The sequence below is a fragment of the Miscanthus floridulus genome, chromosome 4 (genome assembly GCF_019320115.1).
Source record: "Miscanthus floridulus cultivar M001 chromosome 4, ASM1932011v1, whole genome shotgun sequence".
Taxonomy (NCBI): Eukaryota; Viridiplantae; Streptophyta; class Magnoliopsida; order Poales; family Poaceae; genus Miscanthus; species Miscanthus floridulus.
Window position 1 is genome coordinate 99260551 of NC_089583.1, and position 25895 is coordinate 99286445.

Sequence of the window (25895 nt, forward strand, 5' to 3'; positions counted from 1 at the left end):
CTTCATATATGTCAACATGTATATATGCATGCATGGCACTGTAACATGTTAGCTCTTTCCTTTTAAATGACGTGAAGTGCTATCCTCACATCCGATTTCATTTTAGGAAGTGATCGGCCCTCGTCGGTTTGGGAGGCAGATATGTAGTTAGCAGGACCCGTGTTCTATATTCAACGACACCGTGCCGTTGCCGTGAGCATGGTGGCTTGGACATATCAACAAGAGCTCAGCTATCTTTTCTATCCAGCAAACCATCGGCTTTATGCTCTGGCTGATCGGCTTCTGTTGATGTCATCGGCCCAAATACTTCATTCTGGTAAGGTAGCTGTTTCATGGGCTGATGAGGATAGTAGTAGATCGACGACAACTACAACCTTGCTAACATATATAATAAAATATTCTGGCCAGCCTGCTAATGACATATGTTCCATTCAAATATTTTAACTTTGGAATAGCCATCACCAATCCAAGATTTAGGCATCGGTGGAGCTGGCCATTATCCTATTTTCCAGATCAGTTAGCCTCTTGAATTTCCATAGCTTCTCTCTATATTGACGGCTTTATCGACAGTAGCCGATGAAATTACACCAACAGCCGATCGCCGGTCCGTTCAGTTAATAAATCCAAGCAGAAATCATGTTTGCTTGTGGTAATAGCATGTATCTTGTACGTATTTAGCAGATGCATTACCTCCTTGGAATCGGTAGACGCACTACGCTTGGTGTCCGCACAGCTTCGTGAACGTCCTAGACTGTTTGCTGGATCTTTACACGGTTACAAGATTGAACGCTCTTTCTTGAAACTTGACGATCTGCACAGCGAAGCGATGAGATCTTGTTCTGCGTGGATAGATCTTTTTTTTGTCTTGGTCCACTCAGCGACACTGATCCCCAATCCATCATCGACTTTAGAATGTCAGGGCTGACTGAGTGTCTTGAGCCGATGGAAGTGACAGAGCAGCTAAGGATAATAGCTGATGGATGAAAGCTCAATTCAATCTTAATACAACCATCGGCTTGATGCCTTGAGTAGTTTGACGCTTGCACGTACAGCCTCTAACCTTGTTTGCTTGCATCTGCTCCATGTTTCCTTTGATTTAATAAAGAATCCATATATGTTCTGCTTGTAATCTCCGTGTCGTATCCAACTCCGTATTATATGCAACTAACGTGTCACCCTAGGATTCTGATTTGTCCGCATTAATTTTCCATTTTTCTTGGACCAATATCTCTGATTATTGGACATGTAACAAAACACCTTGTTCATGTGATAACCTCTGGAAACCTTCCTATGTGCACCACTTCTAAACTTGTCCTTGATGATATCGACCATTAAACTGATTAGGAGGTCATCGGCCAAGTGTAGAATAACGTTGTATTTGCTCTTCTTCACTTATGTTGGCCAAACTTTATCGATGAAACATAACCTGATGAGTATCTAACTTCTAATCAAAGGACTATGGTCCCACCGAGCGTGCAAAAAAGTGTGTTGATACAAAAGTGTGGCGATGTGATCAACACACAGCAAGTCGAATGATCTTGACGGAGTAAACCCGAAGATCTGCTTAGCTTCAACACAAGAACGGTCGGGTTCAGGACCAAAGGCGTGCAAGTCAATTTGACCCTACAATTGATAAGGAGAGAATAATCAGTAGTTTAAGGTGGAACATGTCAGTGTTGCACCAGACAGTTCTAATATGTGGCCAAATAACCAATTGATAGGGCCATCGACTACAGAGTCGACATCCAGCAATACAACAATATAAGGAAACATCATCGGCTAAATAGAACATGATCAGTATAAAACGTTGAGCCGATAAGTTTGGTGAAAAGAGTATAACACATGAACAATCGACTGTTTAGCATAAATTAATCCATAAACAATCTGAATCTAATCTATTATCATCAACAGTGAGGTTCGACCGGATCGATGCAGCTATGATAATGATAACAAACTAAAGCCAAAGAATCTATAAAACCATCTATATATCAACAAATTCATGAAAACACGCTTTTGATGTGTGTATGTCCTTGATACAATAGCCATGGGTTTATATTTATACCCTAGGCTAATAACTCCGAACAAGCCATGTACGTAACTTGCCTGACAATCGAAAAGAAATACTAAAGTACATGGACTCTAATTTTCCATTTTTAGAATCCTTGCTAATAAAGCTTCTTGGCTGACGTATTCTTCCTTGATATATATCCTAGAGTCCACCATATTCCAATAATATTTATCAGCTTCCTTCCATAGATAGCCGAATCAAATCCAATTTAACTCGACTTAGCACGTCCTGAACACATTTGCTCCAAAAGCCAACCATGTACGACGTACACCAGGTGGTCAGCTAGCTACGTGTCCATGTATATAAGCTGACAAGTCCATGCACTAGACCTAAACTTACATTGATTATTTGATTCCGTACCATATTAAATTGATGACTCCAGAATATGGCACCTACGTGAGGCACGCTGAACTTGAACTTTGATTTCCATACCAGGCACTAACATCCAACCGCCGAGGGAGAATTTGCCTTGCTTCAGCGCTAGATTTCCTATCTTTCCTTTGCCTTCACGTGATGAGCTTCTAGACACCTGCTTCTCCTAGATATATTAAACAATGTTTCTTGGCGGGTGAAGAGCTCCTGGACGTCAAGCTTTCCCAAATACAACTCCAAATGTATTAAACAATATTTTTTGGCCCCAGTTCGTAAATATCTTTTAATTAGGAGATTTTTCTGCCTTTGACACCATCAGCTGACTCCTTCATGTCAGGGTAAACTTGCCAAATTTTGGTGTCAACCGTAAGATTATGGTTAATCATAAGTGTGTTGGTCTTGCTTTCTGACAAGACGAGCTTTATTTGTTATCACCTTATGAGAGTATAAATATTGTGAGCACTAAAAATGAGAATGCTTCCTCGTCTATGAATGTAAGTAATAAGCGGAAGAGAATTCATGATGTATCATCGAAATTATGGCACTGTCATTTAGGCCATATTTCGAGGGAGAGGATAGAACGACTGATTAAGAAATCAATTCTTTAGCCATTAGATTTTTTAGAATTAGAATAATGCATTGATTACATTAAAGGAAAGTATTTTAAGAAAATAGAGAAAGACGCTAAACGAAGCGCTGGAATTTTAAAAATAATTCACACAGATATCTGCGGTCCGTTTCCTGTGAAAAGTGTGGATGGTTATGATTCATTTATAACATTCACTGATGATTATTCTCGTTATGGCTATATTTATCCAATTAAAGGTATATTTATCCAATTAAAGAAAGATCAGAAGCATTGGATAAATTTTAGATATTTAAGGCTGAAGTAGAAAATCAACACAATTTAAAGATTAAGGTAGTAAGATCCGACCGTGGGGGGAGTACTACGGTCGACATACCCCATATGGCCAAATTCCTAGACCTTTTACAAAGTTCTTACAAGAAAATAGCATAGTTGCCCAGTACTCTACACTGGGCGAGCCTCAGCAGAATGGAAAAGCTAAAAGATACAACCGTACAATAATGGATATGGTGAGAAGTATGATAAGTTACTCCACTTTACCGATAAGTTTGTGGATGGAGGCGTTAAAAACCGCCATTCATATTCTCAATCGAGTACCAAGCAAGTCGGTGCCTAAAACACCATATGAGTTGTGGACAAAAAGGAAACCCTCACTTAACCATTTACGTGTGGGGGGCTGTCCAGCTAAGGCTAAAGTATTTAATCCAAACATTAGGAAGCTAAACTCCAAGATAGTCAATTACCATTTCATTGGCTACCCAGATAAGTCAAAAGGTAATCGTTTCTAGCTACTGTCCTGACAGACATACAAAGTTTATATAAACAAGACACGTTGTATTCTTGGAGGATGATATGGTTAGGGGGAGTATGGTACATGAGAAATTAATTTTGAGGAGAAGTGGGTATACGTGCCCACTCCGATGATTCAGAAGCCATTTTCTCGCTGCCTACTGCTGCATCAATAGTACAGGACACTGTAGTGATAGCACCTATTGTTAGTTCTCCCGTGGCAACAATAAATGAACATGGGGAACCTATCCTTCAGGATTCTATAGAACCCGTTGTCGCACATGAGTAAGAGCAACAACAGCCCCATATGGAACAAGCACCAACTAATGAGGCCCCCAGAAGATTTTCAAGAGCTAGAAAACCAATCATTCCTGATGACTATGAAGTTTATGAATGTAAAAAATTTCAAACGGGGGGTGATCCCACCTCATTTGAAGAAGCCATGAGAAGTGCTCACTCATCGAAGTGGCTTGAAGCCATGCAAGATGAAATGAGATCAATGAGTAGCAACGATGTTTGAGACTTAAAATTTTTTCTAAAGGAGCCAAGAGAGTAGGCTGTAAATGGGTCTATAAAACTAAATATGACTCCAAAGAGAATATCGATAGATTTAAAGCGCGACTTGTGGCGAAAGGCTTCACGCAAAAAGAATGAATAGATTACAATGAGACTTTTTCTCCAGTCTCATATAAGGATTCTTTTAGAATCATAATAACGTTAGTGGCACACTACGACTTAGAATTACATCAGATTGATGCAAAGACGGCTTTCCTTAACGGGGATTTAGATGAAAATGTTTATACGGCACAACCAAAAGGTTTTGTCGTAAAAAAACGTATGGGATCCCGCCTGAAGAAATCCATTTACGGATTAAAACAAGCCTATAGACAGTGGTATTTAAAGTTTGATGGAACGATAAGGAAGTTTGAGTTTAAAGAGAATGTAGAGGACAATTGCATTTATACAAAGTTTAAGAATGGGAAATTTATTTTTCTAATCTTGTATGTGGATGACATCTTACTCGCTAGTAGTGATGTTAATCTACTACTGAAGACGAAGAAGTTCTTGTCCTCAAATTTTGATATGAAAGATCTCGGTGAAACTTCATTTGTTTTAGGGATAAAGATTCACCAAGATAGAAGAAAGAGAGGGTTAGGATTATCGCCAAAGGCATATTTAGAAAAGGTTCTAAAGAAATATAATATGCATGTGTGTAAGCGTTAACCTGCTCCTATAGTCAATGGCAATAGTTTTGGGGAATTCCAATGTCCTAGAAACCAATATGAGATCGATCGAATGAAAGCGGTTCCATATACTTCAGCTATAGGAAACTTATAGTATGCTCAAGTATGTATATGTCTTGACTTAGCTTTCGTTAACAGGATACTTGGCAGATATCAGAGTAATCTATGAATAAAACACTGGAGAATGGTAAAGAAAGCTTTGCGTTATTTGCAAGGCACAAAAGGTCTCATGCTAACGTACAGAAGATCTTATTCCCTACATATAGAGGTGTATTCAGATTCAGATTTTACGAAAGATGTGGATGATAGAAAATCTACATCATGATATGTATTTACTCTCGTAAGGAGAGCTAAGCTCCAAGTAAACCGTCACTGCATCGTCCACGATGTATGCTGAGTTTGTAGCATGTTATGAGGCCACGGGGCAGGTGAACTGACTAAAGAAATTTATGCTCGGGTTGAAAGTGGTCGACGACATTCATAGACCACTCAAGTTGTACTACGATAATGAGCCAGCAATATGTTATGCTCACAACAATAAGTCAAGTGGTGCTGCCAAACACATTGACATAAAATTTTATGTTGTGAAAGACAAAGTTCAGGATCATTCTATTAGTCTCAAGCATATAAGTAAAAAAATGCTTGCGGATCCACTTATAAAAGGCTTACCGCCAATGTGTTCAGAGAACACTTAGCCGGCATGGGTTTACGAGAAAGCCTATGATCCCCGAACAATAAGGGCCTAATTGAAAATCTGTTTCAAAACAGAGAAGTGTATTGTAGTTGTTAATCTAACAGTACTAACCGTTGTGATGAGGCACGCTCTATGCGCTAATCTGTGATGGAATGAGAAAAGAGATAAGTATTTTAAGTTTCAGTCATAAGTTGAGATGGGGGAGAATGTTAGGCTAATCTCCTCTGACTCGGTCCAACGATCGAGTTGGGCCTTGATCCCGCGCCCTTATCGGGGGTGCCCAACCAATTCATGGTTGGTGGGCCTCCGTCGCGCAACGCCATATAAAAAGGGGTGGGGTGCCGGGGCTCGATATACGAGGTTCACCGCCGCCACAAACCCCATCTACAAACTCTAAACCGATCTAGAGGGAGCGCTGACAGCGACGGGAAGCACCGTCACCGTCTTCACCGCCGCCTCTACGCCACGCCCGATGTCCACACCGACACCGGATGCAACTGCCTCCCCTTCGTCGGCACTTTGCGTCACCGACACCGCCATGGCTTCCTCTGCCAAGCCTACCGATGGTATGCTACCTCTGTATCCCTCTTTTTCTCTCTAGTTTCTCGTCCTAGTTCATGTTTTAGGGCTTTTTATCCCAAATAAAAGGTTCTCAGACTGTCTCCAATGAGAGACCTAAACTCAAATATAGGTGTTGCACAGTTGTTTTGCGTATCGAAATCAGACTCCAACGGAACACGCAAACACCGTACCTATTTTGCCTGCCGGCGGAAAGGATACGCAAAAAAGCATCACGATTCCTCAGCTACGCAAATCTCTCTGTCCTCGCCCGCTCCCCACGCCCTCTCCGTCGTCGCCCGCTCCGCGCGCCCGCGCCGGCCGTGGCGGAGCTCGCCCGCGCCCGCGGCGGCCAGGGCGGAGCTCCCCCGCGCCCTCTCCGTCCTCGCCCGCTCCGCGCGCCCGCGCCGGCCAGGGCCGAGCTTGCCCGCGCGCGCCCGCACCCGCGCCCGCGGGCGGCCGGCCGGGGCCGAGCTCGCCCGCGGCGGCCTGCCGGGCCCGAGCTCGCCCGGGCGCGCCCGTTCCGGTGCTCTGCGGCTTCCTTGGTTTCGTCTTCGCGAGCTCCGGCGGCTTCATCTTCTTTTTGCGTTCGCTGTTGGAGTTCGGGATTTTTTGGGTGCAGCTTTCTTTTCCTGTGCGTGACCCATATGGTGAAATATGGGTGAGCTCCGTTGGAGATAGTCTCACCAGGTCTGCATCTACCGGATCCACTAGTACTAACAAGGGGCTCAGTTCCCGCCAGATCTGCTGAAATCCGTGGTGTCCCAACAAAAAGTGGGCCGCACTCCGCAGCAAAACCGTACTCCTCGAGCCTGACACTCGAGGAGTCTACTGCTCTGCCGGCCCGCCCACGGACGGCAGCCCACTTGCTCTCTGCCTCCCCTAGTCCTCTTCGCTCTCTTCTGCTCACTAACCACGGCCGTCTCCCTGACGTGGAGCTCGCCGCAGTCGCAATGTCGTGGCTCCTGGTCGTCGCGGTGCTTGCCGGCTTCGCGCTTGGTCCCTCCGCCGGCACGGACCACATCGTTGGCGCCAACCATGGGTGGAACCCCAACATCAACTACTCCCTCTGGTCCGGCAACCAGACCTTCTACGTCGGCGACCTCATCTGTAAGCCCTCCAAACAAGCAGCTCTTCGCCCTGCTGGCTGCCCCCCCTGCCGCATTAGATCCATTCAATAGTGAGCATAGCTGCTGAGCTCCCGTTAGAGCCCTGAATGCTGTTGCTAACGGTGCAGTGTTGCTGCGCAGCGTTCCGGTACCAGAAGGGGACGCACAACGTGTTCGAGGTGAACGAGACGGGGTACGACAACTGCACCATGGCCGGGGTCGCCGGCAACTGGACCTCCGGCAAAGACTTCATCCCGTTCCCCGAGGCCCGACGCTACTACTTCATCTGCGGCAACGGCTTCTGCCTGCAAGGCATGAAGGTTGCCATCACCGTCCACCCGCTCCCGCACAACGCCACCTCCAAGGGCTCCAACAGCCGTGGGAGCACCGGCGCACAGGAAGAGGCCGCCACGGCGGCGCTTGGGGCCAGGAGCGCCGCGTGGCTGGCGACGCTCGCAGTCGCCGGAGCTGCAGTGGCTGCTTTCTCCTAGGGCCTTTATTCCAAGCGTTCTCTGAACATTGTTCTATTTTTTGTTTTGCTTTTGCCCCCATTTCATTTGTGTTTTAAACTTCTCTGCAAGCAAATCTGCATGTCACGAGTAATGCTAATCTAAGAATTTAGGCTGTGTTTGGTTCGCGAAATTTGAAAATTTGGACGACGGTAGCACTTTCGTTTTTATTTGACAATTAGTGTTCAATCATGGACTAATTATGCTAAAAACGTTCATCTCGCGATTTCCAACCAAACTGTGCAATTAGTTTTTTTTCGTCTACATTTAATGCTCCATGCACGCATCGTAAGATTCGATGTGATGTCTACTGTAGCGCTTTTTGGGAAATTTTTTGAGAACTAAACAAGCACTTAGTACTAGATAGAGAACTACAGATTCAGACAATCTGATGCCACCACCATGCAATTTGAGAAGCTAAGCTATCCTTCTGACAACTCATCAATGCATTTCACGGAACCCAGTTTAAGAACCAACATGCCATGTATTACAGGTTGCGACGGCTCTGAACACTAGAAAGAAGGAACAAACCCTATAAGAGATTGCCGAATAGAATCCCTTTTCTTATATACACCACTCACTATCCTTGTTGTCTATCATCCACCGGTTAGAGCTCCACAGCACGGTGTGCCACTTAACGCCTACTTCGGGGGGTAGTCTGGGCCATCGAGCTCGCTGTTCACAAAGGCAAGGGCTCAAATTCTGAAAGAGGAACTAGGGATTTTACAACGCTGAGATTTCAAACACTGATAGTGTAGTAGCTTCAGTCCAAGGAAAGCTTACTTGGGCCGCATCTCTTCTGCGGTGGCAGCAGACTGCTCGGTGCTAGAAGTAGCGACAGCTGAAGCTGGTTTCTTGAACTGAACCACGATAACGGTCATGTTATCACATCCTTCGCCACCAGATGTAGGTGCCACACAGCGGTTGAGCAACTTCTCACACACACTGGATAGCTTATCCTCCTGTAGTTATTAGGCAGATGAGCGAACAGATTTGAAGCATAAAAGTATCAAACACAGCAATGTGCTCCACTTACAGTCTTTAGCTGTTTATGTACAAAATCAACTACTTCTTGACTTGACATGCAATCCCTGTAATATCAAAAATTGGTCAATAACAATAATACAATAAGCAGAGTAGACAGCACAAATGAAGTTCACCAATTAAATCTAAAATCAAAATGCTGATGCCAAAATTATCTCTGGCAGCATGGATACTTGTAGCAAAACTCAGTTTTCTAACCTAAAGACAAGGGATCTGCTTGGGCGTGTTCGGTTGAACTACACAGCTGTTGTGGCTGCAAACAGTCTCAGCAGGGAACTGTACCACAGCATGCCTTATGCACTCAAACTGCAATGGAGCTCAAGAGTACCACCAGTCTCCTTTTTGTGTGCGTGTGTGTTGGGTGGGGGGGGGGGGGGGGGGGGGGGGTCCAATATCACCCTGCTAAATGCACAATATTTCACACTCGAAGAAATTTATAGATTGCAGCTTTATTTGACATGCGCTTTGTATTGATCTAGCTAGCTAGCTAATGTAGGCAAAACAAATAAGCATTCCGCAATTATAATTTCATTAATTGTATACGATATGGATACAGCATCAACAGTTAGAAGTATGCTACAAATTGGCAGTTACATATCAGCAACTGCAAACCCTGGTTTGCGAGCTATTTTCAAGAGATTAGCACAAATTCAAATTAGATGCGTGGCATCACAAAGAGAGATTAGATACACAAGCTGTTTACTTATTTGATACAGTATCTGTATGACAAGTGGCGGTGTTCTATTTTACTTAGTTACATATCAGCAACTGCAAACCCTGTTTACGAGTTACTCCCTCCGCCCTGAAATAGGGAATTTGAGTTGTCCTTAGTTTGTCCAAGTTTATATAGTAAACACTTCTCTGGTAACTTAAGATGACTCGGGACAAACTTAAGATGGGTGGCATCACAAATACAGATTAAATACACACATGCTGTTACTTATTTGAAACAGTATCTGTATAACAAGTTACTGTGTTCTATTTACTTAAGGTTCGCAGCTGCTAATGCACTAGGCTTCACTTCTGTCTAAATTCCAAAACTCAGCGGATTGGTTGAGCTGAATAACATTTTCAAGGTAATTGGTTCATGGTCAATAAGATGCTTTTGCCCAAAGAACATTATTGGGTAGTTAATAATGGTGTATTCAGGGTTTTCTACGATCTATTGAATGATAAACGTCCTAGGAATTGTTCCTGTAGCACTCCATACACAGCCATGGCAAAAAGAGTGATTTCATTATCTTTTCCCCAGAGTAATACATGAAAACTGAGGAATCCAATTGTGGCATCCTCTCTTCAAGGATTCTGTCCCTCAAGCAGATAGTTTGTTTATTCTAGTAAAAAAAGAAGAAGAAAGAATGCAAACGCATACGAGTAGAAGAAAACAATTGAATTATAACAAAGTTACATTCAGTAGAGAAATACAAATCGTACCAAATTCCATCACAAGCTAAAACAATGAATTCATCATCCTCTGAGAGCTGGACCTGATCAAAAGCCAAAGCAACCCTTAGTTTTGTTCAAGATTTCAAGAAAAAAAATACTGACAGAAAGGGACCACCAAAACCCACTGTTTTCAATTCGGGTTCAGCTGTCACGATCTGCCTCTCGGCCGGCAGAAGTTCATTTTGCTTCAGTTCCATGTCACCTAGAGGAAAATAAATAAATAAGGCTGTGTGTAACAACACAACAATTTCCGCCTGAAGAAGAGTAAATACCTATTGCCCTAGATAAGTTCAAACTTGCATTGACCCGCCCGGCAACAATAAATCCACCAGCACCCAAAATCCTCTCTTTCTCTTCCTCAAGATTTGGTTTGTGATCTGTTGACAAATTGTAAGCCTGCACAACAGATGAGTAAGCAAAACATATTCTGGTATTATGATTTATGTTTGGCAGTAGAACTAAAACCATGTTTAGAAAATCTAAAGTACCTGACCCTTCCGTGAGATAACACAGCGGGAATCCCCAGCATTTGCAACAATTAGCTGATCATTTCTTATGACAGCCACACAAGCTGTGCTTCCAGATGTTGGTCCAGGAAAACTCGAATTTGGACCCTGATATAGTAATTTCGTTAAAATAGATACACTCTGGGTTTACTTGAATTTAGCCCAAAAAATGAAAGAAAGAAACAATGGTACACAAAAGTAATACCATTTAATTATACAAAAGGATTTTGGATAGGGTACATGGAAATAATGGTACAAAAATGTTGTACACTATAGTTGCCAGTTGTCACCACCAATGGCCTAACCTAGACCTAAGATGCAAGAACCTTCAGTAATGATTCAATTCGTTTTACCTTTATAGTTTAAGGAGAGTAAACTAGAAGAGATAGCTCTAAGCATAGAGAAAGCTTTATACCCATGAAATGTGTATTCTAAAAACTATCTCAGAGCCCCACTCCAAAAAAAAGGTCATAACTGGATTTTTCACGCACCAGAAAAGTAATGTTTCATGATGGAAAACAGAACAGATGTTTTACCTCCTCAGTATCCCAATCTTCTTCTATCTTATCTGAATCACCACCCTTGGGAGGCCATATTATGCCCTCTAGCATACCTGAGATCTTGTTTCCCTTATCTCCCAGCTCAGTTAGTTCTCTCCAACCCCTCTGCCCTTTCATCATCTCATCCATTCTGAAAGATCCAAATGTCATTAAGATTCACTAAACCAACAAAAAAGTGTTTCAATTTTACAAAACTGACTTCATTCTATAACAGAGAAGCAAGAAACTCACCTTAAGAAAGCTTTATGGACAGAAGCTGCCAAATCACCGGATGAATTTGCATCATTTCTAAGCACTTGTTTATGCAAATGCCTCGCACAGAATTTCGATACGCCTTTTCCTGAAGTAAAAATGGGGTAGTATGTCATTCTACTAGAGAAGAACAATTACTCATATGAAGCATAGCTAGACAACAATTCCAAAAAAAAAGGCACATGTGTCCATTGACAAGTGATATTTACAGTGCTTACTCAGCTAGAGCAACTCACTAGAACAAGATATGTATATTTTGATTCGTTACTGCCACACTAGGAGCTTAGTATTTTTTTGGACAACTATATTTCAGAATAACACCCAACTCAATGCTAGTTGTTAACCAGTCCATTTGATATTATTCAAACAGTTAATATTGCCCATTAGCATTTTGCAATATTAAATATTGAAAACCATCGGTTGCTCAGTGCTCACCAATGAACTTCATTGGCAATACAAGTTTCTTCTGTCAGGGACCAATGCTTTGACGAAGAGGTAAGATGCTAGGTGAGCAGAAACACTAGCACACAATCACCAATCAGGTAGGCTAGGCAGAGCATCTAGGCAGGCAATTTCTGAAACAGCATGTGTGCAATAGTCCCCTCCCCTCATTAATTTTCATTACATGTCTCAACGAACCAAATGGAGCATTCCTTTGTGAGACTTGAAACAAGACAAATGACTATTTTATAGTAAGTGCTTCCAAGAAGCATGCACATAACACTTCTCTGCCAGGCATTGATGTCTACATTCATTACTGGTTGATTACATATGCACTGTTGCTATGACATAAGCACACGCAAAAGAAGATCAGCACACCTCATGGCCCACAGCAATGTTGTTGTGGTATCTTACCACCCATGCATCTAACACACGGAAGCAATACTGAATTTAGCACCTTCAATCATACATAGATTTTAAGCATCAATATCTAACTATTAATCGGATCAGGTGAGAGAACACAGATGATGTGAATCCAACAAACACACTCGGTAAGCTCAAAACAATGTAGATTCACCCAATGGTCAGTACAGATGAACACAATATCATAACCTGAATAGAAAACAATCACGACTTACCACCATGGCCATCATAAACACCAAAAAAGGATGTGCAGTCATCAAGGTCTGGCAACGCAGCATGCTGCAACACAATGCACAAGAGATCAGCTTTTAAAGCAGAGTAGACATGCTAATGATCCATTCAAAGTGATGTAAACAAGCTGGCGTGTGCCAGCTTTTGTCATAAATCATCCGAGAATCAATCCATCAGAACTAGTAGTGAGCTCCCAATGCGAATGCAACAAACCGCTCGAGCTTTTTGCTTATAATAGGGAGGGACACCATTGGTCGATCAAATCACGACACGGTTTATTCTACGTTGACCATGGTAGACAACAATTGGCCACTTGGTTCATCATGCAAATCTAGACATAATAACAGGATCGCGCCTCGGACACTACGCAGCGGCAAATTCGCACAGGCACATGCACATCTCACCCCAAATCACCCCCAACCCAGTCGTGCCAGCATGGAACGGGACAGCAATCGCGGAGGCAATCCCATTCCAACCCAATCGGAAGCCGCGAGGGAAGCGGAAGCAACTCACCGCGTCCTCCATGGTGGTCCGCCACCCCTGCATGGAGGAGAGGCCGAACCGGAGGCGGCTGTTCTCGCCATCGGCGGAGAGCTTGTCCGTCTTGGGCGTGCTGAGGTATACCCCCATCTGCTCCTCCCGCCCGGCCGGCTCGGGCAGCAACCCTGCACCGCAGCAAAATCACACGGTCCCGTTGTCAGCGTGCGCACAAACCCAGCACCCATTTCCACCGCGACGCCGCGCGAGATTGATCCGCGAACGCCCTCCGAACCGAACCGAACCGCTCCGGATTGCCACCGCGCGTGGGGAGACCAGCCGGCGCGGCGTGGCAGCGATCGGGGGAGGAGGTGGCAGCGACTTACGAGGGTGACGAGGAGGACGGAGCGTCGGCGGTGGCGCGACCGCGAGGCGACGACGAACGGGAGGGAGACGAGCGGAGCGGAGCGGCGCGGCGCTGCGAGAAAGAGACGGTCGAGGTGGGGGTGGGTCGCGTATTTGTAAGCGGTGAGGGGCACCGGGGTGGGGGAGATGCGGTTGGGTCTGCGGTGGGGATTTTTTTTTATTTTTAACACTTTTTTAAACTAATTTGAAATCTAATCTTTTTTTCAAAACTAACATTTTTGACCGCGTCTATTTCACGGACGCAGTGAAACGTCTGTGCCGCGACATATATGGTGGCGCGGCGATAGGATTGACGTGGCGACGACCGGGGCCCTGATCGGTGCGCGGCAGAGCCAGTTAAATACCGTCGCGCCCGCCCGCGCCTGGCCGCCTGCCCGCCACGCCTTCGCGCCTTGCCGTCGGCCGTGGCCGCACCACTCCCGCCGCGCCCGTACGCGCCTGCCGTGCCTGGCCGCCTGACCGCCGCGCCTTGACCGCCTGACCGCCGCCGCGCCTTGCCGCCGCGGCTGCCCACCCGCGTGCCTGCCGCCGCGCCGGCCTCTCCATGCACTGCCGGCGCGCCACTCCCGCCGCTCCCGCCCACCGGCGCGCCACCCCCTCCGACTGCCCGCCGCGCCCTCCGGCCACTCACGGCGGCTGCCCACCGCGCCACGGACGCCACCGCCCTCACTGTCGCGCCCGCGCCTCTCGGCCCGGTCTAGCGTGCAATTGAAATGCAATATTAATATCAATTTGGAACCAAAAAAGAGAAAACATATGGCACTTTCTCGCAACCACTAGGATCAAATATCAGAACCTTCATCCGAGACATCCCATCATACTTGAATACCAAGAAGTCGATCTTTTTCAAGTCATGGGCACTAACAAATGACTTACACCCAGATTGAAGCACTATTATGTCCATATTCTTTGCAACTTGAACATCAAAAGTATAACCACCAAGTGATTCAAGAGTAATACTTTCTTCTATTTTGTCTCCGAGATGTTTAGCAAATTTACCCGGTATGACCTGTGACAGCAAGATTAACGCAGAACAAAGTTTAGATGATGTAAGGGAACTGTATAAATTCCTCATCTGAACTTTGTTCTGCTCATCTGAACTTTGTTCTGCGTTAATCTTGCTGCCGCAGGTCATACCAGGTAAATTTGCTAAACATTTCAGAGACAAAATAGAATGAAGTATTACTCTTGAATTACTTGGCGGTTATACTTTTGATGTTCAAGTTGCAAAGAGTATGGGCAGAATAGTGCTTCAATCTGGGTGGAAGTCATTTGTTAGTGCCCATGACTTAAAAAAAGATGGACTTCTTGGTATTCAAGTATGATGGGATGTATCAGATGAAGGTTCTGATATTTGATCCTAGTGGTTGCGAGAAAGTACCACCATGTTTTATCACGAAAAATGCTATTAGTGGTGGACGGAAGAGAGAAGAACCCATTGACATTTCAAGCAGCTATGCTAATCTTCCCATAAGAACACCAGAAACTAAAAAGAAAGCATTGAAGCAAAGGGACAGGAGTAGGATCAATATCAGTTCATCAAGATCCCTATCCAACTCATTAGGTTGAGTCACAATATCATCAAACCTAGTAGCATCTATGTATATCTACAAGATCATGACATCATTGTTTTGTTTGGTCATAGGAGGAATGACATCTTCAGAGGGCGATGAAGCATATTCTGTTTCCAAGTTACATGCTCCCACGAGGCACCAGCCTTGATAGTATGCAAAAGAAGAAACTGAAAGAGAGACTCCTTGCTATTTGTTCTGAAATCCCCATCTATGTGTGTGTTGTGAAGAAGTTAAACATTTCTGGAAGATCTCAAGCTATGGTGAGTTAGGTTTTTCTCTTTTTTGTTCCAGATTGATATTAATATTGCATTTCAATTGCACGTCCTTCAGCAAGCAGGTTATTTAGCTTCCTAGACTCCTTGAAGAAATTTACAAGCTAAGTTCGATGGAAAACTTTAACTATTTTGACTTTCGAACACTGAAAACCCTTTCCCTCTATAACCAGAAATTCTCCAGAAAATACTCTGATGTATGTCTTCCATTGAAGAACAGAGTGTTGATTCTTCAGTGTCATGGCAAGAGTTGGGAAGTGATTTGCCGTATTTAGATTCCAAAATCTCAATGCAAAGTTAAAAGGCTTTCCAAAGGGTGGGCACGGTTTGCACGTGACAACAATTTGCAGCTGGGAGATATCTGCCTCTTTGAGCCACTGAAGACCAAGAAGTACAGGATGAATGTGCGTATCATTCGCAAAAAATGAGATTTGGGAAGTGCTTTCTGCTGTTGTTTTTGACTTGTGCTTTTGGGTTTGATAAGAGTCGCTTATGGTCATGTGTGTCAGCCGTTGGTGCCAACTTTTGTAGTATTGATATTAAAGCTTTTATGCTTGTCAAGGGTACAACTTAGATAAGGGAACAAAGTGGTATAACTTACTCTGTTGAGTGCTGAATAATATAATCTATGGTCTATCCATCCCCTGATTAGTTGATTGCATCGTGTGGGCCGTGTGGTACATCTGTCGAGTGCACCGTGTGGGCTGCACGGACGATCATGCGCTAGGCAACGATAATGCTCTTGTGAGCAGTGGGCGTGGCGCAGGCGCGGCGGCAGGTGCGTGCGGGCAGGCGGGTGGGCAGGGCGTGGCATGGTGGGACTGGGCCGCGGGCTCTAGCCGGCTCTGCCGTGCCACTGATCAGGGTGTGCCAATGCCGCACCAAGATCGGTGGCGCGGCAGACCCTGCCACATCACCGGTCAGCGGCCCAGTCGTCACCACGTTATCCCTCTCATCGTGCCACCATGCATCGTGCGGCACAGCCGTTTCACCGCGCCATGGTAATAAGCGCGGCCAAAAGTGTTAGTTTTGGAAAAAAAAAATTAAACAGTGTTAGATTTAAAATTAGTTTACAAAAAGTGTTAAAAATCGCGGTGGGGGCGGCCGCCCGCGGGGGGAGAGAGAGAGAGAGACGGAATGGGGTCAGGGTGTGGGAGATACAGGGAAGATTGCGTATCTAGTTTTTCTATTCACCGCCAGCTTCCCAACTTATCTCCCTGCTCCCTCCCTCCTTCCTCCCATCCCACCCTACCATTGCATTCCTCCACCACACTACCACATGCCATGGCCACCATATGGGCTGATGATCTCTCAATCTCCTGGTCATATTTCCAGAATCCAGATGATGATTTTAGAGATGCATGACAGCATGAGGGTTTTTGCATGATGTACCTTTTTTCTTTTATTCACAGAACCTGTTCATTGGTTGGTTTCTGGGCCAATAAGCCCGACTGGTGCTGGTTTGTTGTGAGAGAAAAACACTGTTGGCTGGCTGAAACCAACAAGTGAAGAGGCTGACAGTTGTATGCATGAATTTTCTTTCCAAATTAGTACGTATATCACTCAATGTTCATCAGTTTTGTGATTCTGATGCTAGTGCTATCGCTATCATCGACTATGCTCCGCGCAATGCATATGTTTCCTTAGGTGAGCGACTAGTACCATCCATTTTCATTGGCATTGTTTCAAATTTCACTCCCAACTCCTTGCAACTGCCTCAGTTTTCTAACCCTCGTGCCACCGCGCAATTTGTAATGTAATGTATTGTCGCTCAACTAGTTAGGCTTTCTAGTGGAACTTTATCCATTTGAGTGGTGCCTATATTTTTCTATTTTATTTCACAATTTGATGTGTTATTGATGATTACATGTACCACGAGTACCCTCGTTACCTCGATATGACAACCATAGTCACAGTGAATCCCTCAACCTATCACTCAGCACGAGTGCACGACTAAGGACTCAGACGTGTTTGGTTCCCTGGTAGATCAAAGCAATGGAACTTGGGGCATTATGTCCACCTACTAGCGAGGACGTACTTGACTAGCCTCTGACTGTGAACCATCTAAATTAGGGGACAAGGCCCATGCCACTCTGTGGCTCCTCTAGGGCCCACACAGAACCACATGAAACTAAGCTAAGTTTCCTTCGATCAGAAGGGTCAAAACCCACCGTAGTAAACTATCCTACGAACACAACGTGCACAAACGCGAACATGGGCCCATACACGTCATGAGCAAGGCACAACATGTCCGAAACATTTGTGTATGTGTATCGTATAAGGGAAATAGGCATGCCTTACATGCCACTATAAGGACACTGCCTCCACGACCCAATGACAAGTGCTAGGCATGTGGAGACAATCGCTGCATGTTTTCCGTCCAATTATAAGACACTACAATGCACGACACGGATGTAACCAATGACAACGTTGGTGAAGGGTCGAGATGGCGACTAGAGGGGGGTGAATAGTCTTTTCTAAAACTTAATCGCGTCGGCTAACCGAAACAAGTGCGGAATTATAACTATCGGTCTAGCCAAGCTACACCCCTCTATCCAAGATAACAATTATGCAATAAAGGTGCCGGGCTAGTTAGAGCTCTCCTAAACAATTCTAGGAGCAAGGTTACATAAACCTATGCCACTAGTATTTTAAGCAACAAGAGAGCTCCTACACATGCTAGTAAGCAAAAGCACAAAGCTAACTAAGCTCACTAGCAATGCTCAATAACAAGGCAACCAATGCCTAATTAGAGAGCGCAAATACTTAGCTACACAAACTAAGCAATGTGACTAACAAGGTTACTAAAACCAAATTAGCCACGCAAGGGAGCTACTTCTATGCTACACAAGCAAAAAGGTAATTAGCAAGCTACACAAGCTATCTAATTACAAGAGCAACTACACAAGCTTAATATGTATAAAAGTAATTGCAAGCTTGTGTAATGGGGATGCAAACCAACGGAAAGAACAAAGGTTGACACGATGATTTTTCTCTCGAGGTTCACGTGTTTGCCAACATGCTAGTCCCCGTTGTGTCGACCGCTCACTTGGTGGTTCGGCGGCTAATTAGCATCACCCGCTAAGCCCGCACGTCGGGCGCCGCAAGAACCTACCCCTTGAGTGAGGATAGCTCAATGACACGCTTTACTAAAGTTGCTCTTCGTGGCTCCCACGGGGCGAGCACAATGCCCCTCACAAGCACTTCTCCAGAGCGCCGCACAAGCTTCTTGCGCACTTCGACGGAGACCACCACCAAGCCGTCTAGGAGGTGGCAACCTCCAAGAGTAACAAGCACCACCGGCTTGCAACTCGGTCACCTAGTGCCACTCGATGCAACCTCACGATGCAATCGCACTAGAATCGCTCACTCACACAATCGATGATCGCTATCAAGTATGTGTGAGATGGAGGGCTCCCAAGCACTCTCAAGCATGGACACAAAGTCCCCCAAGGTGCTCCCCACTAGCCATGGCCAAAGGCCACTTCTATTTATAGCCCCAAGGGCTAAACTAGCCGTTACCCCTTCACTGGGCAACGGTCGGGCCGACCGGACGCTCCGGTCGTGTTGACCGGACGCTGGACCTCAGCGTCCGGTCGCCCACAGACGGCCACGTATCCTGGTTCCAACGGTCACTTGACTTGACCGGACGCAGCAGCTTTCAACTGACCGGACGCTGAACCTCTAGCGTCCGGTCGTTTCCAGTAAGGTACCGACCTCGACCGGACGCGTCCGGTCACACTTGATCGGACGCAGCCAGCGTCCGGTCACACTCTAGCTTCTGTGTCATCGTACGTCAGCCTGACCGGACGTAGCCTGCCAGCATCCGGTGCTTTCAGATCCAGCGTCCGGTCAGTTGACCGACGCCAGCGTCTTTGCGACCAACTCGTTTTCACTTCTAACTTCTTCACCCTTGCTCCAATGAGCTAAACACCAAGAATTTGCATCCGGCGCAATAGAAAATAGGCATTCCATTTTTCCGAAAGCGCCGAATCACCCAAACCCATCTCAACCCTGCAAACACCACCTCCTTTGTAAATGTGCCAACACCACCAAGTGTACACCATCATGTGTATGTGTGTTAGCATTTTCATAATTATTTCCCAAAGGATGTTAGTCACTCAACTTGCTACGCCACTCGATCCTAGCGACAATGCAAAGTTAGAACACTCGAGTGGCATTAGATGACCGATATGCAAACAAGTTTGTCCCTCTTGATAGTACGGCCATCTATCCTAAACCCGGTCATAAACTTCTCTACACACCTATGACCGGTGAAATGAAATGCCCTAGGTTATACCTTTGCCTTGCGCATTCCATTCCATCTCCTCCAAAGTCGATGCAACACATGCACCAACACGATCAACAATGATATGATCCACTTCATATCATCACATGATCATATTGGTTCATCGATCTTGACTTTACTTGCTCTTCACCGTTGCTATCGTCCATCGGCGCCAAGTCTTGCTCAAGCTTCACCACCACGCGGTCCATCACTCCAAAGTCTTCGACTTGCCCTTCACGCTTGCAACCGGTCCATCAAGCCAAGTCTTGTCTTGATCTTCTCCACCTTGATCACATGACTCAATGTCATGTCTCATGTGCAATAAGCTCCTTCATCATCACATGTGTGAGCTTTGCAACATCTCCAAGCCCTTTTCACCTCCATGGCATATGTTGCTCATACACATGTACCTATGGACTAATCACCTGTGTATCTCACATAAACATAATTAGTCCACCTAGGTTGTCACTTAATTACCAAAACCAAACAAGGACCTTTCAGCTGGCAACCAGGGGCCTACCAAGACTTGCTGGTATGTAGAGCCCTCTCTTTGTTACGAGATTCTCTCTTGCGCAATGAGACATCGTACATTTTCACACTCCTCATTTGTGACACCTACCACAAACTCGAGCATTTTACCACGAACTTTGAGCGTTTGAGCTTAGGAACACAAATTTCCACACAAACTAGACGTATGCGGTCGCCTGGACCAAAATGATCCCGGGTACTCGAGTGCTAAGCCACCGAACAAAACAGATAGAGACAAATTTATTAGTTGACGCTATGAAACGTCAATCGTTGTTATCTTAGCAATAGGCGACATAACCCTTAATATCAGGGCGTTCGTGGTCGAAAAAATATATCATTTAGAGGTTACTTTAGAGCCCTAAGAACTTGCAGCTTAAGGCCCTGTTGGATTAACTAGTGGTTGCATATAAATGTTAAGACCAAAAGCATGAGCTAGAGAAATTGGTAGAGGCATGAAAGAAACAGTTCGTGGATGATAGAAGCCGGAGCAAAAGAGAATTAGCAAGTACATTGCTACGCGCACATGAGCAGTCTCTTAGGTCACCTCATACAAAGCTACATAGATTTTTTAATGACATGTATTGTATGAGAGAGATAACAGTGCGAGAGAGATTGCCGTTCAAAATAGCCGTCTCATAAGCTAAAATTCATTTTGCACCACCATTTGTATGGGTTGTTTTTGCTATACAACCCGTAACATTGCTTTTTATGCCATGGATATATTAAAGAATTATAAGTTACAATTCGTTATACATAATGTCTAATAAGTCGACCGAAGATTACATGATGCTACATAAAATCGTCTATAAGACAATACTACCAATATACATACTTGCTCTTAGACACCGGTAGATCTGGGCAGACAGAGTTAGAACTTTCGTGCTATGATACTCTGTGGATTGGATCCCATGAAATTTCCGACGAATTCGTGTGTTCCAAGCATTGTTTGAATTGACATCGCGAAAGGGTACTCGACAAGTCACAAGGAGAATCGCTACGATTGCAGCGATCATGGTGTCAGATGTTCAGCAGGAAACCATTGAAACCACGTGGAAAAAGATCTCGTGCCCTCGGATCCGTGGTGGTACTCTGCGATCGTGATCGGGAGTCCGCACTCCTGGTGTGCGTACCGCTGCGTATCTTGCAAATCTGGACCGCCGTGAGGTCGCGGAAATTTGGGCCTCATCAAGATAAACCCACAGACCACAGACCACAGGACAGGGGTTAGTGCAGAAGACTTGTAGACCGTCGCCGTCAGACTTTTACGCCCCCAGGTGGCCGGAGCTCCGACCACCACATGCCATTCAAGGCCTGCCTCGCCGCCCGATGACTGAAAAGGAGGCCCTCCTGCACTGCACTGCACGTCTGCACTGCACAGCGAGACGGGGGATCAACGGCAGTGACCGAACGAGTCCCTTTCGATCGCGACGCCTTTTTCTGAGGCCACTGGGCACAGGTGTCATTATTCCATCTGCAGCAGCCAGCAGGCCCTTTTCTTTTCCGGAGACGGATGGGGAGAGCGGAGTGGGCTAGGCGTACGCAGTTGGTGGACAGAGCGCGCGATCAGGCGATCAACACCTGTCAGTGGCGCTCTGGTTACGGCAACAAAGTCGATTTTCGGTTACCATTAGTTGGCTTAAAAGTTATGGTACATTATTTTTTTTTTCAATAAATCAGCCATATAAATTAGCATAAACGGCTTTATAAGCAGTCGAACCGAGCTAAAGATCGGAGCTGCAAAGGTGTACAGTACTGTTAAGGATGGGAGCCCGTCAGCTAATCTCCAACAGTACGTATTATACTATATATATACGGTAAGGCTATTCGACAGTTGGTCGTAGAATAACTTATTCTATAGCCACCTTGTTTTACGATAATGTTTGTATCAATTTATGATAATGACAATACACATTTACGATACATGGGTTAGGTCGTATTTGGTTCTCAGTCCATGGACTAAAAATTTTAATCCACTTTAGTCCATGAACTAAAAGTGGACTAAAGTGGTGTTTGGTTTCTTGAACTAAAATGGACTAAAGTGGAGAGATAGGGCAATAAATGAGAGGCATGGGTGTCCCCAACACCTTTTAGTCCATTTTAGTCCAGTTTTGTGGACTAAGGGACTAAAGGATTTTAGTCCACTTTTAGTTCAAGTATTTGACTGTTTAGTCCAACTAAAGTGCAGATTTTAGTCCAAAATGCTTTAATCTAGGAACCAAACGCCCCCTTACTATAATTCAAGATGATAGTAAATCACTTATGAGAGAGTTACCATAATCTCGTAAATTAGTATAGTAATTATCGTAACTCAAAGTGACTATAGAATAACTTATTCTATATATATATATATATATATATATATATATATATATATATATATATATATATATATATATATATATATATATATATAGTTGGTGATTGGCGTACTCGTCGCATCAAACTCTCTATCAACAAAATCTCCATGGGATAGTCTGGGATTTAGATTCCATCGTTGTCTTTTGGGGTGGGGGTGCTCGACTACCGCTCGCTGTGATTATAGTAATCTGACTGTATCCTTCTCTAACTCCAACTTGGCCGCCATAGCCATAGCCATAGCCATAGCCATACAAGTGAGTGCAAAAGAAAGAATCTTTGACAACACCCGTCCCGTCGGCACCTCCGTCCCGTCCCGTTTCGTCCATCTCCTCCAAATCTTGACGCCGAGCTCAGATCCTGGGGACTTGTTGCCATGCCCGCCAATGGCATTGGCATGTGTGCGCCACTCACAGTCGCAATTGCACCTCCGTCCCTGTCCCTGTGCTGTGCCATCACGCAGCTCAGGACCGACACGACGCTGTTGCCTGCCACCGAGTGCCGACTGCCAACTGCCGTGCCCAGCTAAGGCCTTGTTTAGATCACCTCCAAATTTCAAGTTTTTTCACTCTCTCTCCATCACATCAATTTTTAGCCGCTTGCATGGAGCATTAAATGTAGGTAAAAAAAATAACTAATTGCACAGTTTAGTTGGAAATCACGAGATGAATCTTTTGAGCTTAGTTGGTCCACGATTGGACAATATTTACCAAATAAGACGAAAGTGCTATTATTCATCGGATTGAAATTTTTTGCAATCTAAACATGGCCTTAAAAAAAACAAGTGTCCACGCGACGCCACCTGTCATCGCTGGCTAGCCGCTCCGCTCGGGGCGGAAGCGGGAGCCCACGCTGCTCCAGATTGCGCTGGATTTGACTTGCCTGTGATTCGCGCCGGACTCTCGGCAGGATCTCGTCCGGAGAAAAAGGCTACAACGGCGGAGGCTGTAAAACATTTCTTTCCAGCGTGCGGTGCGTGCCTCATGTGCACGAGTTGCTGTTTAAAATACTGTACATGCAATGCAAAGGGAGGTAAAGGACAGAGGGAGTATCCGTACGAGATCAAGTACACGGTACACTAGGCACAAAACTCGTGCTCGTGCTCGTGCATGCGCTGTCTTTTCCAAAGATGGCGATTGCCTTTCCCGTTATCGCTGTGCAAGCGGTCAGTGATTCTGTTTCCTCTCCTTTTTAATAAAAAAAAAATCAGTAATGCTACTTCTCTTTATCTCTCTATTATAATGGACTAATCAAAGTTATACTAGGTCCCTCTGGAAAACGTCCTCCGCTGAGAGCCTCTAACCATTGTGCACCCAAAAAAATACACACAAGAATTCGTCTCTATTAAAATCAAAGGCTAATAAAACACCTAAACAAGTTCAATGGCCACGATTCGATGTTTGATGCCAGACTTCTCACCCCCGTGCCCTACCCCACGCCCCCTACACGGCGTCCACAACTAACAACCCAGGATCGAATCCCCAAATAAACGAAAAAAGCTTCCTTAAAAAATATTTCCTTCTTCGCGGCAGTCGCCGAGCGGCCGCCCCGCCCCAGATCGTGCTCGTGCTCGCCGAGCGACCGGGCTACCATCGCGCAACGACGAACCACGTTACTGCCCTCCTCCAGGCCCCGCCGCGATCTCGCCCGGCCACCGGCGCTGCCCTTCTCCAGGCCTCGCAGCGACCCCGACGTGCTCACGGTCTCCAAGCGGCCGGAACACCATCGCGCGACGCGCTCGCGCTCGCGGTCGCCGAGCGGCCGTGCCACCACGTGACCATCTCCGATTTCCGGCGGCGCGTGGCGGACGCGGCGGGGGACCTGGAGCGTGCGGGAGTGGCCGAGCCCATCAAGGTACACGCGGCGGCGGCGGTCGACGTGAAGTGGGACGCAGTTCGCCTGGGCTACGTCGGTCCTGCCCGCGTCGCGGGCCCCTCATCTTGGAAGGACAACGAGGAGGCGAGGTGCCGCAAGGAGCAGCGCTGGCTGCGGGAGGAACAACAGTGGCTCCGCGAAGAGTCGCGCTGGCGCGCCGAGCGCGAGGCCGTCCTCGCCGAAGTCGCCGCTCTACGACTCCACCTCCGCGCACTCGAGGGGTCGCGCAACCCGTCAGCCAAGTGCTACGTAAGTCACCTGCTCCCTAAGTCAGAATGTTTTGTGGGCACGCGCAGGTGTTTGATGATTCGCCTGACAGAGCCGACTTGTGTCACCATCCGAGGAGACCTACAGGAGGCCGTGTCACCATCCAAGGAGACCTACCGGAGGCTGCTCGCTGAGAAGCTGCTCAACAACCAGACATGTATCCTCGCCTTCAGGAACGAGCCGTATGAGCCTAAGAATGTCTCGGCAACCGTTGCAGCTTCCTCCCAGTCTCCCACCACACCAAGCTAGCCAAGCAGTGGTGACATATTCTCCAGGTATATGCATTTACTGAATTCTTCGTGTTCATCACTTGGATGACGATTTCTGATGCTGCTCGAAATGTATGCAATCTGTAGAGAGGACTCTAGACGCACCAGAGCTTGTTGATGACGACTAATACCTCAACTTGCTCGACTGAGGGAGCAACAACTTGTTGTCCATTGCTCTGGGTGACACGATAAACCTGTGGGATGCATCCAGTGGGTCCACGTCTGAGCTTCTGATCATCGACGATACCAGTGGTCCCATTACAAGCGTCAACTGGGCTCCAGATGGCCAGCATATCGCTGTTGGGCTCAACTCGTCTGATGTCCAGCTCTGGGACACCAGCTCAAACTGACTGGTATGTGCAGTGTCCTTGATCATCCAAAAATGCGTGCACGTTCTCTGTTGTTGAATTCAGGTCGTTCTTTCCCTGCAGTTGAGAACTCTCAAAGGTGTGCATGAGGCAAGAGTTGGCTCACTGACATGAAACAACAACATCCTCACCACTGGCGGCATCGATGGCAAGATCGTGAACAACGACGTGAGAATTAGGAACCATGTCGTGCAGACATACGAGGGGCACAGTCACGAGGTGTGTGGGCTTAAGTGGTCTGGATCAGGGGCACAGTCATGAATGACACCAATTTTTAGTCTCACACTTAAGTTTCCCAATCTCAAATCCCCCTTTTTTTGTCTCTACAGCCTGTGCATTGTATATCAATTAAGTCCAGTTTTGA

At 45.8% G+C, this 25895-nt stretch overlaps 2 protein-coding genes and 1 pseudogene across 6 annotated transcripts; 2 read left to right on the plus strand and 1 right to left on the minus strand.

Annotated features, from left to right (window-relative positions):
- Positions 1-7220: 7220 nt before the first annotated feature.
- Positions 7221-7911, plus strand: LOC136548901 (early nodulin-like protein 19). Its single transcript, XM_066540261.1, has 2 exons — positions 7221-7421; positions 7562-7911. Exons 1-2 carry the CDS (start codon positions 7265-7267, stop codon positions 7909-7911), a joined length of 507 nt encoding a protein of 168 aa, XP_066396358.1. The 5' UTR covers positions 7221-7264.
- A 446-nt stretch (positions 7912-8357) lies between these two features.
- LOC136550122 (probable protein phosphatase 2C 70) lies at positions 8358-13829 on the minus strand. Of its 5 annotated transcripts, none has more exons than XM_066541603.1 (13): positions 13696-13829; positions 13346-13497; positions 12817-12880; positions 11717-11825; positions 11462-11615; positions 10908-11033; positions 10692-10815; positions 10545-10621; positions 10408-10460; positions 8966-9020; positions 8713-8891; positions 8589-8604; positions 8358-8555 (listed from the first exon to the last, which is right to left on the minus strand). In XM_066541603.1, the coding sequence occupies exons 2-13, from the start codon at positions 13460-13462 to the stop codon at positions 8526-8528; spliced, it is 1104 nt and encodes a 367-aa protein (XP_066397700.1). In that variant the 5' UTR covers positions 13463-13497; positions 13696-13829; the 3' UTR covers positions 8358-8525. The 5 variants fall into 5 exon arrangements, with proteins under 5 accessions (XP_066397700.1, XP_066397703.1, XP_066397701.1 ...); XM_066541606.1 differs by having other exon boundaries at positions 8589-8631; XM_066541604.1 differs by having other exon boundaries at positions 8358-8604.
- A 910-nt stretch (positions 13830-14739) lies between these two features.
- LOC136548902 (putative B3 domain-containing protein Os03g0621600) lies at positions 14740-16009 on the plus strand (annotated as a pseudogene).
- The last annotated feature ends 9886 nt before the right edge of the window (positions 16010-25895 follow it).

Bases quoted from the DNA above. Each gene is read 5' to 3' on its own strand.
- LOC136550122 (XM_066541603.1), bottom strand. From the start codon at position 13,462: ATGGGGGTATACCTCAGCACGCCCAAGACGGACAAGCTCTCCGCCGAT. The intron at 12,881-13,345 runs GTGAGTTGCTTC...ATTGTGTTGCAG, and splicing joins GGACCACCATGGAGGACGCG to CATGCTGCGTTGCCAGACCT. The intron at 10,461-10,544 runs GTGGGTTTTGGT...GCTTTTGATCAG, and splicing joins CTGAACCCGAATTGAAAACA to GTCCAGCTCTCAGAGGATGA.
- LOC136548901 (XM_066540261.1), top strand. From the start codon at position 7,265: ATGTCGTGGCTCCTGGTCGTCGCGGTGCTTGCCGGCTTCGCGCTTGGT. The intron at 7,422-7,561 runs GTAAGCCCTCCA...GTTGCTGCGCAG, and splicing joins CTACGTCGGCGACCTCATCT to CGTTCCGGTACCAGAAGGGG.